This window comes from Pelophylax lessonae (genome assembly GCF_965119305.1).
Source record: "Pelophylax lessonae genome assembly, chromosome: 10".
Classification (NCBI taxonomy): Eukaryota; Metazoa; Chordata; class Amphibia; order Anura; family Ranidae; genus Pelophylax; species Pelophylax lessonae.
In genome coordinates, this window is record NC_138777.1 from 42,551,891 (window position 1) to 42,566,834 (window position 14,944).

At 44.4% G+C, this 14,944-nt stretch overlaps 1 protein-coding gene and 1 long non-coding RNA gene across 2 annotated transcripts in view; one reads left to right on the top strand and one right to left on the bottom strand.

Moving 5' to 3' along the window:
• LOC309565207 overlaps window positions 1-14,944 on the bottom strand; it is a 1,884,446-nt gene that overhangs the window by 1,665,702 nt on the left and 203,800 nt on the right. The gene's annotated exons all lie outside the window — the stretch shown is intronic.
• CRY2 (cryptochrome circadian regulator 2) overlaps window positions 1-14,944 on the top strand; it is a 95,625-nt gene that overhangs the window by 50,169 nt on the left and 30,512 nt on the right. Inside the window, exons 8-10 of the mRNA XM_082270008.1 lie at window positions 1,325-1,476; window positions 9,137-9,339; window positions 9,678-9,767. Of these exons, the coding sequence (XP_082126134.1) occupies window positions 1,325-1,476; window positions 9,137-9,339; window positions 9,678-9,767 (445 nt within the window). The remainder of the gene's footprint in view (window positions 1-1,324; window positions 1,477-9,136; window positions 9,340-9,677; window positions 9,768-14,944) is intronic.

A 14,944-nucleotide genomic window follows, 5' to 3' on the forward strand; every position in this document is an offset into this window, starting at 1 on the left:
TTTGGGCATTAGTTTTTTTTATCTCCTTTTATTAGAAGTAATAATGGAAGGTATTGAGAGATGAAAATCATTGCCTTTCTTTTTTTTAGTCCTTTGGATTCTTGACTCCATGGATGCAGTGTTGCCAACTGTCAGTATTTTTACTGGGACCGGTAAAAAAAAAAAGACGCTTTTCTCCTGCCAGTAATGGCCAGTGACAGGAAAAGGTTGCCAGTAAAAAATAGTGCCTTAGGCCACTTTCACACAGTCTGTCCGTCGGACGGACTCCGTTTATCTCAGCGGGGGATCGATCCGCCGATCCCCCGCTGAGCAGGAGAATGACAGCTGTTCTCTGTGCTGTATGCGGAGACACAGCTGTCAGTTCCCCATGCATCTCTATGGGGGAATCGGATGGGAACAGACCATCGGTCCGTTTTTATCCGATCCCATCCGATCGACGGATGAAAAATAGGGTTTCTATCCATCCAGATTTGACGGATCAGATCAGATATCAGCGGACATGTCTCTGCTGACACCCGATGCCCCATAGGGATGCATGGGAGGACCGTTCAGATCCGCCAAAAAAACTAACAGGCAGATCTGAACGGTCCGACTCTGTGATAGAGCACTTAAGGCTCAGCTTGGAACTGCGGATGCGCAATTCCAGTCCGGAACCAGCTGAGACTATCCAAGTGCCTGCTACTGTGTGATCAGGGGGCGCTGATGATTCTGGTGGAGGCGGTGCCACCGTGTATTGTGTGATGTCATGATGCAAGGTAGCCGAGTGGATCAGCCAGTCTCATGTGCGGGTCTGTGGGACGGGAGCAAGGCAAGCCGGGAGCTGGACTGTCAGTGCTGTATGAACTGTAGTGGACTGAAGGGACCACCTGGCATGGAGAGAGACTGTCACTGTGACTCAGGAGGGGGAGTGTTGTGTCCATGAGCCTGAGGTGTCATCATCATCAATTTCATGTGTGTGTCCATTCTAATTTCTTTCCCTCCTGAGTCTGGTCCCTGAGCTACTTACTAGATTAAAAATAAAATAGGAAATATGTTCTCTGCCCTAATGTCTACATTAAATCACATTGCTGATTGCATATTGTACTTGCTTGTAGCCTAAATACTGAAATTCGCACTTAAAACTGTAAGTTTGTAACTTTTGGAAATACCAGTAAAAACTTGGCTGTGCCAGTAAACTTTGGGTGTCATGTCAGTAAATTTCAATCTGGTAGGTTGGGGACACTGCTTGGATGCCTGTGATTTGCCAAACTTCAGCATTTAGACAGAGCTGCTGACTGGCAATTCTTCTATAATTCTGTTCATCAGTATGTGTCTCTGTCTGCAGGTGTTCGATGAACTGCTGCTGGACGCAGATTTCAGCGTAAACGCAGGAAGTTGGATGTGGCTGTCATGTAGTGCATTCTTCCAGCAGTTCTTCCACTGTTACTGTCCTGTGGGCTTCGGAAGACGGACGGATCCCAGCGGGGACTATATCAGGTGTGTGCCGATACAAGTTCTTGTAAGGAATGAATTATTGTGCTTCGGTTTCCAGAGGAGTGGAATGTTTCATTTTGGAGCAGGTTTTCTGTGCCTATGACACATGGTAAATGGGCAACAGAATTTTACTACAGGATTACACCAGTGCCACCATCATAGCGCCTATCACAGTGAAAATAAAATATATTTATAACTATGATGGTATTAAAGTTCATATTTGGGATAAGTTCAGATTAAAGTGTTACTAAACCCAGGAGCCTGCATTCACTGTATATGGTTTCCCACAGTACACAGAATATGGAAATGCAATTATTTTAGTAAATCTAAACTGCTAAATACCTTTTCTCATCAGCAGTATATAGCAGTCTTATAACTTCTATTAGTGCCTGGTAAAGCTGGTAGGAGGAGTTTTCATTCTCTTCTAACTGTCCTATGAGGCTGCAGGACCCCTGACCCCTCTGTGGACAGTGCTGATTGGCCCTGTCCCGATCACATGCAGCCTCCCAAGAAAAGAAAACTCTGCACATGCTCACTTTGATGTGTATTGCTAAAGTGCCCTGAAGGCTCCGTTCTATCGGGAGATGGGATTGGGGACTGTGGAAGAAGGGGAGGATCAGAGGAGACGGGATCAAACAGCCTTTTAACACAATGTGGAGGATTAACCCCTGAGGTTCCACAGTGAGTATAACCAGCATCCTTCCGGTCCTTAAGTGGTTAAAATACCCTAATCTAATATTTTGGCCGGTGTTGAGTGTTAGTTTCAGATTAGGGGCACTATTAGATAAACCATTTGCTACCAATACATTTCCAGCCACAGAACTTTGTTGTATTTTTCTATGGGAGTCACTCTGATAAAACCCAAACTAGCGTTTTGTTGTCCTGTGGCCCTCCCTTTCTGTAGATTTAGTTTTTAGCCTTATGTTGGACCCCATGTCTAGTGATGAGCTAAATTTCAGTGACTGTGTCACGTGTGAAGTTCTAAATAATAATAATAATAATAATAGAACTGGATTTGCATTACGCTTGAATTCACTTGTTGGGGTCACTTAAGAGCTTACCTGTATTGTGAACAATGGTGCATCACTATAATATAAAGCAAAGAACCAATGCGTTACCAAGTGAAAACAAACCGAAAAAAAATAAAGCTGGATATAGCAGCCAATCCCCTGTAGTGTCACCCTAAACACTGAGAAGAATAATAAAACTGTATGGAGCGGCGCTATATCAATTATATAGACAACAGTGAAATGACATATATGACAAAACGTGTGGTGTGTGTGTGTGTGTGTGTGTGTATGTATATATATATATATGTATGTGCACTCATGCTTCAACACCTATAAATGCATGTGGAAAATAAAAATTCTGATTATATAACAATATAAAAAGTGAAAGTGCAAAAAAACGACACTTAAGTAATGCACATCCTCCAACAAATAAAAAATCCCAAAAAGAAATACACGCAGTTCAGCACTTACAGAATGTTGGCTTACTGAATGGTATGTCCATGTACAGTATAGTATGCTCTCAGTACTTGGTTGAGGCTCCTTTTGCATGAATTACTGCATCAATGCGACGTGGCATGGAGGGGATCAGCCTGTGGCACTGCTGAGGTGGAAGCCCAGGTTGCTTTGATAGCGGCCTTCAGCTTGTCTGAATTGTTGGGTCTGGTGTCTCTCATCTTTCTCTTGACAATACCCCACAGATTCTCTATGGGCTTTAGGTCAAGCAAGTTTTAAACACAGTGATACCATGATCATTAAACCAGGTATTGGTACTTTTGGCAGTGTGGGCGGTGCCAAGTCCTGCTGGAAAATGAAATTAGCATCTCCATAAAGCTGGTCAGCAGAGGGAAGCATGAAGTGCTCTAGAATTTCCTAGTAGAGGGCTGCGCTGACTTGGGACTTGATAAAACACAATGACCATATTGGAGGAAGCTGAAGAATATTTTTTCACCCAAAATGCAGCTATATTAAAGAGGGAGCTTCACAAACTAGGTTTGCTCATGTGGAAAGGCTTGTTGCTGTAGTCTGCCTCGGCATTGCGCACAGCCAGGAATTTGCTCCCCTAAAAATAAGTTGCTGAACTATGTGTGTCCTGTAGAAAGAGAGTTTACAGAAGAAATGGGCTATCAATGTGAACGATCTTGTTTTCTTAAACATCTCATTGTACTTATTGAAGATGTTCCTTCTTTCGGAGATTCTGCAGATAGAAAGTTTGAGATGCTCTTAAAGGCTCTTTACTTTTGCAGTTCCAACCCTACAACCAGTTCTTTGCTGCAATGTCGAACTGCAGCTACCTGGACTAGGGCAATGAATCACCAACATTACCTTGTTTTACGGGCTTGTGCCTTAACAGAGCAATCACAGCAACTACCTCCTGAGACAAATTTCCAGAAAGGCTCTAATCTCAATCACATGCACAGATCCTTGTGGCTAACAGCGTGGACAGCTGAAGCAGTAGGTTTAAAAAAGAAATTGGCTCTTAACTTTTTTTTAGCTGTGTCCTAGATTCTTAACAAATTTGTCAAGCCCCACTCTATTCCATCCTGCTACAGAGTCTCTATCTTTAATAGCATGGCTGTTGAACCCCCGCTCTTAGTAAATATTCTTACCTTGCTAAAAGCAAGAAAAGCCACTTCCAGGAAGATCTACTATCATACCTGAAAATCCTTCTTTGCCTGGTGTGAACACAGGTGCTTCAGTCCCAGAGATTACTCTGCCTCAATTTCTGGCCTTCCTAATCAGGCCTTGATAACGTGGCCTTTAAGTGGAAGCAAAGTTTACATATAAGAATACCCAAAACCACTGCTCCCCAACCTCCTTTCCCTCCTTCCTACCTATGCTGTATAAACATTCACCCTTTTCTGATCATGTGATGCAGAAGATTTGGCTCCCCGGTGTCATAGATTGGCTGCTGTAGCGGAGACAATGGAGCACCGACCTCATATGAAAAATGGAAGCTGGTGGGTGGTGATGTTGGAGTTTCTAGAATTCAGTACCCTTGTCAAGTGCTCCGTGACACACGGGACCAGAGCTTTCTGCATCATGTGCCTGGACTGCAGTGGACTTAAATTAGGTATTTACTTTGAGCAACACTACCATATATGAAACATATATGGTAGAAAGAGGGCGAATGCAGTGGTTTTAATCATATCTTTTTTAATGTAGACATTAATTCCAATTTAAGCCTTTAAAAGGACAAATCTCTGCCTTTTTTTTAATGTAGATACCTTAAATGAGCCTCAATCCTCATGATATTATAATCTTCGTGATATTAAGTGTGAAATTTAAATAAATAGAACTATTACTATATTACTAATAAATGACAGGCTTGCTGCTAAACACTGTTGTGTGTTCCCACACCAAACAAAACCTATAATGCAAAAAAATGTAGCGCTACCCTATTTTTATAATCTTATGGTACTCTAATGAATAGTGGTGGAACCCTTTTCCAAAAAGAGAATACACTATGCAGAGCAGACAGACACCGCCAACTGTCCTCTATGGACTGTCTGTTTATACCCGACTGCCATCTGATCCAATCCGCCAGACAGATGAGGAACGTTCCCCCATCTGTCTGTCTTTTAGCAGATAGGATTAGATGTTGGCGGGTGTCAATGGACACATCTTCTGACACCCGCTGCTCCATAGAGTATACTAGAGAGTCTGATCAGGTCCACCTGAAAAAGATATAGGCAGACCCGATCAGTCTGCCCATGTGAAAGGGTCCTTAAGGTGTGAAACTCAAGACCTTCTGTGAGCAAAAAACAATATAAACTGCTAATATGGGTGGAAACCCCATATGGTAAAAACTCAAATTACATGTGCAAAACAGTGCTATAAAATATAATGTCCAACAATATGTGAATTATCCATATTCTGTAAAAGTCTTATTGCAATCCACTCTCCATTAGCATTATGGTCTTAAATCTCAACACCTCGTGACATCCGCCACAAGTCACACCATGCGCCCACCTCTCACTCTGACCTACACAAATAGTCACACCATGCGCCCACCTCTCACTCTGACCTACACAAATAGTCACACTATGCGCCCACCTCTCACTCTGACCTATACAAATAGTCACACCATGCGCCCACCTCTCACTCTGACACAAATAGTCACACCATGCGCCCACCTCTCACTCTTACCTATACAAATAGGTTCCAGAACACCTTCCCACTCTGAGGGTCTTAGCCACTGGTGTTGAATATCTCCAAATTCACCAACAACTCTCTACATTTTAACCGCCCATTATGGATCCACAATCTTCAATATTCCAAAATCTGCTCAAACAAAATCATAGACAGGTCATCATCGTGCTTTAGGCAAAGAACAAAGGTGACCAGCGCTATGGAGTGTACGGTGAGGAATAAAATAAGTACTAGGTGTAAGCAGCCAACAACCAAACCCCGAAGGGTTAAGAATTCAAATCATCGTGCTTTAGCCATTAAAATAAACTATATTAAAAACAAAGAAATACACTCATGTTTGAAAGTGCATTTTTTCCTGTGCACATAGATATACAGCTTGTGTTGAATCCATGCATTGGCCCCTTAAGGGTCCTTTCACACGATGCGCCGTCCGAGGAGGTCCGTTCGCTGCTCAGCGGGAGATCGATCCACCAATCTCCGCTGAGCAGGCGGATGACAGCTCGGTCTCCGTTTTGTGTGCAGAGACGGAGCTGTCAGATCCCCGCTGTCCTCTATGGGGAGATAGATGGGAACGGACCGCCTGTCCGTTCTCATCCGATTCCATCCTCCAGACGGATGGATAATAGGGTTTCCATCTGTCCGGATTTCACGGATCAGAAACGGATAGCAGCGGGTGTCAGCGGAGATGTCTCTGCTGACATCCGCTGCCCCATAGGGATGCATAGAGCATCCGATCAGGTCAGCCTGAAAAACTGACAGACGGATCGGATTGCCGTGTGAAAGGACCCTAAGGAGCATCAGGAAATTACCATTACCTCTATATCAGGCTAAGAGACTTCAGTTCCAGTCTGATGACGCCACAAGATTTTTCTTTAGAGTGTATCTCTCATTGGGCCTTAATTGCAGCATCGTGTGCTTCCCTGGGATCTCAACTTGGTTCTCTATGCCTTGCAGAAACTCTCCTTTGAATCCACTAGGGATATTCCCTTAGATGACCTCTCCTGCAGAGTAGCTTTTTTAGTTGCTATCGTGTCTGTGAGACGTGTCTCTAAGTTGGTGACTGTCCTCCTAAAGAGCTGTTCCTTATACTTCATAAAGACAAGGTTGTCTAACACCCAAAAACCATCCTTTCTTCCCAAAGTGGTGTCAGTCTTCCACCGAACGAGGATATAGTCCTACCATCCCTGCTTCACAACATCCAATGGATATCTTTCTTCATTGAACAAAATTAGTGCGCTACCACTACAGCAGCAAGAATAGGGGCGCAACAACATAATGAAACCGTGTGCCACGTCCGAATGATTGTCAAAAATACAGAAAAAATGCGAATGGACTTTATAGGCACAGTAGGATTAGAGTAAAAAACTTGTTTATTAATGACATAAAAACAGGGAGTGGAGCCCCCTGAGACAGGGGGATAATTGGACAAGATACATAAAAGTCAAAAAAACACAACACAACAAAATAACTGGTCAATAACCATAGACATATAATTGGTTTACAGTAGTTGTGTCATAAAAGGATGGTAATGGATGAGGATGCTATACGCTGTATCCTAGCCAGCCCAAAGGCAGTGGCCGGGATAACGCAGAGCGTCCTCTGCCGTATACAATGAGGCCAGGTGCCCTACATGTTTCGCTCAAAAATTCGAGCTTCTTCCGGAGCTACTGGTACATAGATTCCCTGTAGAGGCGGATGTGTGCTTCACATTGTCCAGGATACAGGCAAGGAACGGTAAACCGAATATACAACAGATACGGGGGATGATCTGCTGAGGTAGGACTGATAGCCGATGAGACTATAGACGGATTTGGATAGGAGACCTATCTTACTAAAGGCAGAGGCCAAAAAAGGAAGTAGCCAATAGGCCAAAGACAGGGAAACCAGAGATATATATGTCAATCCATGGTAAGGGTAGTCCCTCTGGTAAAAGGAGACATACTGGTGTCATCGGGTGTTCAGGCTCGCGGTTCAGCAGATCAGTGCCCCCGGATGGAGATCAACTACTAATATCTTTCTTCATTTATCTGAGCATAGTTATAGCCAATAGAGTCCTACCTCAAAGCTACAGCTTCAATCAGACAGATCAATCCTTTAGTTGTCCTGTCCTCAGGATCCTACAATGGACACCCTGCTTCCAAGTCCACCATTGCGAGATGGATAAGAAATCTGATTGCTGAAGCTTACACGAAGTATGAATGTCCTCTTGCACTTTCCCATGTCCATTCCACCAGATCGGTAGGAGTTACCTGGGCATTTCAGCAAACGTTATGCCCGTCGGGTGTCCAATCTTCTGCGGATGCATCCTTCAGCTGCAAGGTTTTCACAGCGGCACTCTAAAGATGGGTCTGTCTACCCTTGTTATTGGGCCTGCTGGCACAATTCTGTTTGCCCAATGTTGCCCGTCCTTCTCCTTCATTGCTTGGGGACATCCCAGGGTGTATAAATACTTTGTGTCCTGTACTGTATGATTAATATAACAAAAATTTTGGACTTGCCTGTAAATTCCATGACTGGACACCCTTCTTTCATACTTTGGTTACTCCACATTGCTTGCTACAAAGCTTGGAGAAGTCGCATGGTGGGGTAGGGTTTAAGGGAGACGTCTAGGGGGCCTGTCCTCAAAAGCTTGTCAGTGTCCAATCACCTGAAGGTACAAGCTTATAACCCAGGTTCTATCAATGCTTTGCCTGTGTCCTCTACTGTACTCCAAGATATAGAATTTTTAGGTAATTAAGTTTTCTCTTACTATGTTGCAGTAAAGAAAAACATTCAGGTCTTGTCTCTCCTCCAGCCCGTGTCTCAACAGTGAAAGGGGAAGCTGAGGTCATCGGTCACTCTGCTCTCACCTCATATTAGCATATAACTTTCTTAGCACTTAGCCCTGCAGCACAACTGACTGGCTCCCTGAGCTGCATCTCCCTCCCCCAGTCCCAGCTCTGCTGTCACTGACTGCAAGAATACCAAAGGCTAGTTCACATTTTGTAACCAAAAAAAAAAAGATGATCTTATTGCAGGTGAATAAAATGCACATTTTTTTTTTATTTTTTTCACTCCTGTAAAACATTGCACCCATGATCAGCAGGTCGTGGGTGCAATGGCAGGATCCTGCAGACTGTCAGCCTGTAACTTTGTTCATGTTGGGCTTGTATAAGGACTATGACGGGGACATTTTATTGTAATATACTATGATGTGGGGATCTTTTTTGAATATTTCTGTATTCTGTTAGGCTACAAGTGGACAACCTTGACACTCCAGCTCTTGTGAAACTTCCAATCTCATCATGCGGCTGCTCCTGGGGGTCATGCCTTTTGGCTATTTGGCTATAAGTCTTTCAGTGCCCCATGTGACAATGGAGTTCCACATGCTTGGAGTACCAAGGTTGCGTATTCTTGTGTTAAGTGGATGAATGTCTTGGCATTACAGAAGGTAATGGGTCATGTTTCTGTTTTTTTTTGTGTTTGGGTACATTTGCTAAATTGATTACCTCTTTGGCTTGTAGACGGTACCTGCCAGTGCTCAAAGGCTATCCTTCCCGTTACATATATGAGCCATGGAACGCCCCGGAATCTGTGCAGAAGGAAGCCAAGTGCGTTGTGGGTGTCGATTATCCAAAACCCATTGTCAACCATGCTGAAGCCAGCAGATTAAACATAGAACGCATGAAACAGACCTATCAACAGCTGTCTCGCTATCGAGGGCTCTGTGAGTATCCAGCGTCTGTTATCCTTTTTCAAAGGTATCCTAAAATCCTTCCAACTCAAGAATAAGTTTAGTCTTTCAGCATAGGTTTTGGCAGTCTGTCAAACTCTTAATTTAGTTGGTGTGTATGCTCTTCTTGTGGACTTCTCAGCTGCACAAAGCCTGAATGAAGTCCTATTCAGGGAAATCGCTGTTCTGTACTCCAGCTGATGCAGCCATATTAGTGGGGAATGGTGCCAGGCTTCCCTGCTTCCTTTATTAGCAAAAACTCACAGTACCTTGCACGTTTAACAATGTAGTATGCAGTATTGGTTTATAAAAAAACGTTTGTTTTTTTCTAGGTCTTTTGGCCTCTGTGCCATCCTGCGTGGAAGATCTCAGTCGTCCTATGGCAGATCCAGCTTCCGCTCAAAAGGGGTCCTTGGATCCAGGTGAGACATCCCAAGACTTTTAGCACCCCAGTGAGATTATCAACACCGCTCACAGAAACTGGAAGCACTTTGACAGTCACATGATTTAAGGAATGATATAAAAAAGTAAAGTGCTTATCAAACAGATATAACAAAACCAATTCAGTGGTAAACTAAGCAGACCAAAAGAGAGCAAATAAGAGATGTTCATTCTTATAACGTTTATATATACTTTTAATGAAAGGTTTCTTTTTAAAGCTGAAATCCTGGAAAAAAAATAAAACTTCTTTTGGTTTTAGGCATGTTCTGTGTTGTTCCCTATTCCTACAACCCACCTTAAATTCTGGTAATGGTACTTGCCCACCTGATGGGTGACTATAGAAAAAATGAATGACGTTCTAGCCTTCTCTGGAAGCCTATTGATGCACAGCAAAGGAGTAGTACATTTAAAAGTAATCTTTGTGCTCCTAAGCATTAAAGTGATATTAAAGAGAAAGTAAACCCCCCCCCCCCCCCCCCAAAAAAAAAAAACCTTGTAAGTAGCTCATTATGAAATACCTTAGAACGAAGCCCTCGCAGTGCCGCCCGCTCAGTGACAGGACGGCCGACATGTTTGGCTGCCGTGCTTCCTGGTTCGTGTCCTCCGGCCATCTGATTGGTCGGAGGCGCGATGACATCACTCCCGTGCATGCGCGCGGGAGCCGCCATTCGCGGCACGGGGCTCTTTTTTGAGGGGGGGGGGGAGTTGGGTGTGGCTTTGTGCACTGGTCCAAATCATTTGGTGAAGGGAAGATTATGGTGTGGGGTTGTTTTTTTAGGGGTTGGGCTTGGCCCCCTTGTTCCAGTGAATGGAAATCTTGAAGGTGTCAGCCTACCAAGACATTTTGAACAATTTCATGCTCCCAACATTGTGGGAACAGTTTGGGGGATGGCCCCTTCCTGTTCCAACATGAATGCACAAAGCAAGGTCCATAAAGACATGGATGAGCAAATTTGGGGTGGAGGAACTTGACTGGCCTGCGCAGAGTCCTGACCTCAACCAATAGAACACCTTTGGTATGAATTAGAATGAAGACTACGAGCCAGGCTTTTTCGTCCAACATCAGTGCCTGACCCCACTATTGTGCTTCTGGAAGAATGGTCAAACATTCCCATAGACACAGTCCTAAACCTTGTGGGCAGCCTTCCCAGAAGAGTTGAAGCTGTTATAGCTGCAAAGGGTGGGCCAACTCAATATTGAACCCTATGGACTAAGACTGGGATGTCATTAAAGTTCATGTGCATGTAAAGGCAGGTGTCCCAATACTTTTGGTAATATAGTGCATGTCTCCATTGGAAGATTTTCATTCACTTCCCTTTTTTATGATAACTCTTAAAATTCCCAACACCATCTGTACCAGAGACAGTGGTCACTAGGATAGATTGTCCCACTAGGGGGACCCACACAAGTAAAAACCTGACAGGGGGGTTTAACTCTGCCCACTCTATCCAAAATGTAATTTAAAAAAAGAGCCATGGTGAGAATCCAGCTCTGGGTGCCTACCAGATGATAAAGGCATGCCTATCTGCAAAGGTTGCTACTATGAAAGATGGCTACAGGGGTATCCCTAAAGAGCCAGGATTTACCATGGTGGTGTTCTGATTGGCCGCCCATCACCGATTTTGCTCAATAAGAATTGAATAGAATTGTACTGTTCGTTCTATCTGTTTTCTAGAGTGGGCAGCAGAATAATTACTGTGTGTTTCTTGTTGGGTCATGGAGGTCTCTGTACACAACGCTGACATTTCTCTAATTGTTAGACTTCTACTGATCCTAAAAATAAATCAGATACAGAGAACAGAAGGCTGACCAGCTCACTGCGTTATCAAGACCCAGAATACAAACCCATAATATCATTAGAGCAGGTCTGTTTATTGCCTGTCATTGATCGATCACAGGCCACTGGGGAGTTTAGAAGAGAAATGTCATCTGAAAGACGTAGGTTACATCAAGTTCACACATTTTTTCTTTCTCATCTATTGTGGGACACAGGAATTCAGATACCGTTGGGTTGTACTGATGCCTACAGGAAGCGTACCATAGCCTTGGAGCTTAGCCTTGTCTCTGATGACTCATGTTGTAAGGCCATCCAGGGTGAAATAGCGGGAGCTACCACAATATTTCAATGCAGGATGGCTCTCAAATATCCTGGCACCACTGGTTCTACCACTATAGGGTTCATTCTGAGGGACTAAGTGCTGACATCATCCACTGGGTAGAATGCTGCACATGTTCTGTGCTCTTTTACATCATTAACCACTTGCCGACTGCTCACAGTATATTTACTGCGGCAGTCAGCCCCTCACAGGCAGAGCGACGTAGGTCTACGTCGCTAGCCTGTGAGGGTCTCAGGAGCGAGCGCGCGCGCGCTGCCGGAGGCGCGCTCCCACGCGGTCGCGGACCCGATCGTCCGCCGGTCACTCGCGATCGTTGGTAGAGAGGGAGAAAGGCAGGCGGCTAATGTAAACAAGCCGCCTGTCATTCTCCCCGGTGTATGAATGATGATCATACGGTTCTACTATGTAGAACCGTTGATCACTGTTCATACATCTCAAGCCACAGCCAATCACAGTTAGAATCACGCCCCATAGGGACACACATAGCCCCTCCCTCTCAAAAAAAAGTTAACCCCTTCACTGCCAGTGTAATTTTACAGTAACAGTGCATATTTATAGCACTGATTACTGTAGTAATGTCACTGGTACCCCCAAAAAGTGTCAAAAATGTCAGTCAAGGGTCCGATCTGTCCGCCGAAATGTCGCAGTCCCGCAAAAAAAATCGCAGATCGCCGCCATTATGCGTTAAAAAAAAAAAACAACAAAAATGACAAAAATCTTTCCCTTTGTTAGTAAACGCAATAACTTTTGCGCAAACCAATCAAAATACTCCATTCCCACTGCCTGCCTACAGTAACCTGGTCACCTCCAGTCACCCTACCCTTGGCACCAGCTCGCTGAGTCTGTGAGTACCTGAAGCCTTGCCTCACACTTTAAGCCTAGTTGAATTACCACTATGTGGTTGCAATATGCCTGCACAGGGAGGTAGTTCCCCCTGCTATGGGTAACCCTAACAAACCTTTTGAGGGCAACTACGTGGTCTGCCTATAATCTGGAATTTCATGCCCCTTTAGATACAGGGTCTACCTTAGATTTGTTGGATGAGGCAACGCTCCCTCCCCTGTCAAATGGACTTTCACATCCACCTAGAACTTTGTGGTCTATCTCACTGAATTCTTGTGGGTAATGACCCTAAAGGCTGTAGGTGCACTCCAGTTCTTTCCTCCTGCAAAGTCTGTCTCTGAACTTTCCAAGTTCTTAGAACCGACCAGGAGACTGGTCCTTGTGATCATCCCCCAATAGTCTATCTGAAAAGACTGTTTAACACACCACAGTGCTCCGGCCGTCACCCCAGGTTTGCAAGAGTTCATTTTGAACTTTATTAGTGCAGAGTGGATTACCCTGCATGTGAAGGATCAGCCTGCTTTCTCCAGCCTTGGGTCTTTTAGAGCTTGTACAATTGCAATGACCTTTTCTTTACACCCACTATGCAAGGTATTACTTTATTCAGACTGGAGCAGCCTGTAGGGATATGGGCCCCATCTTAGAGTCTGCTGGAACCGTCCCCCCTTTGGGAGGGAATTTGTTAAACAGTGGTGTTCTCACCCTTTGGTTCCACCGGTAATCCACCCTAATAGGAAAACCAATAGAGAGTTAGAAGGCCATCTTACCTGTCAAGGAAAAGTATGGCCAAAGCTCTTTAATCCATACTTCTCCTGTGGGTCACAGGCATGCACTTAGCTCTGCACTCCTGTAACCAAATTCAGCCAACAGCGGGCTAAAGTCCACTGTCGACTGGCCTCACAGAGAGATGGTCCAGGCCTCTCAGGGATCCTGACAGTGACGGGATTCCAGAGGTTAGTACTGGGTTAGACTGATGAAGGGGATGTGATAGTATCCCGAAACGCGTATCCCATAATCCTTTGCTTCAGTACACGAGGAGAATAACAGAGCAGTGATTTGGTGACAGGCACTGATGCTCTCTATGGTCTCCTCTATCTGTGAGTGCATTTGATTACCTTTTTTGTTTTTTTTGTTTTTTACACAGTGATCTTGAAACGCGCCTCTCCTTTCCCTCTTGTTCTCTCCAGAACCTGCTTTCTCAAGCTTACACGGCTGCCTAAGCCCCAGTTCACACTGTAACCTGCATGTGAATTGCACAGGAACTGCACCGCATTCCTGTTCAGTTCCCATGCGATTCAGTACTGTGCGATTTGAGCTCATTTATTTTGCAGGCACTTTTTTTTTTTTGAACTGCACCACAACCGGATCGCATGGTCATTTTGTACTATGTGATTCGGTGCAGGCAAACCACACTACGGTTGCAATGTGTTTGTGCATGTCGTTAACTTTGTATGGACACCTGCAGCGGATCGCAATTACAATGCAATTTCAGTGCAGTGCAGGGATCGCATCACTAGTTTTAGTTGCCTATGTTTTGAATCCTGCTATACCTTCTGTAGTCTTGTTTTTAACCTTCATTTGTTTCCATTTGTGGTTTCTTTGTCTGCACAGTTACATTGTATCCTTTACTTCCACCATTTGTTACTTAACAGTATCTTTTCACAGTCGGCAGGCTGATGCCCAGGGTCCTAAAGCCTGGAAATTAGAAAGCATGCCAAAGACTTTTCCTTTTTGTGGTTTATCTTCAATGCCAGGCCTCCGAGAGTCATAGAGACTGCCGAGGAACATCTGGTCCTCAGTATTCTCTATGGTGTACTTCCCCTGCCGGCATCTGCAAAGGTTGCTACTAACAACCAGAAATGTATGCACTGAAATTGCACACAGTTTGCTTAGTGCTCCCAATATCATATAAAGTCCTTGGAGTCCATACAGAGGGAAAGGGGACAAGGGAAGGATCCAGAGATATCCTGCAGCTCCTGATTGCAGATCTGGGAAGGATCCACTCAATGGTATATGCAAAATAATACAGCCCCAGGGTGCAGGAGTTAGTAAATCCATAAGGCATCACCTTATAAGAATAACATACTTGTAAGGGAGAGAAGCTTTTTGCTAACCAGAGTGGCAGCAGAAGAAAAGGGCCATGCAAAGATGTTCCAGCCTGCCATGCTTAAAGCCAGCTTTTTCCCTTTTCGGGCAAG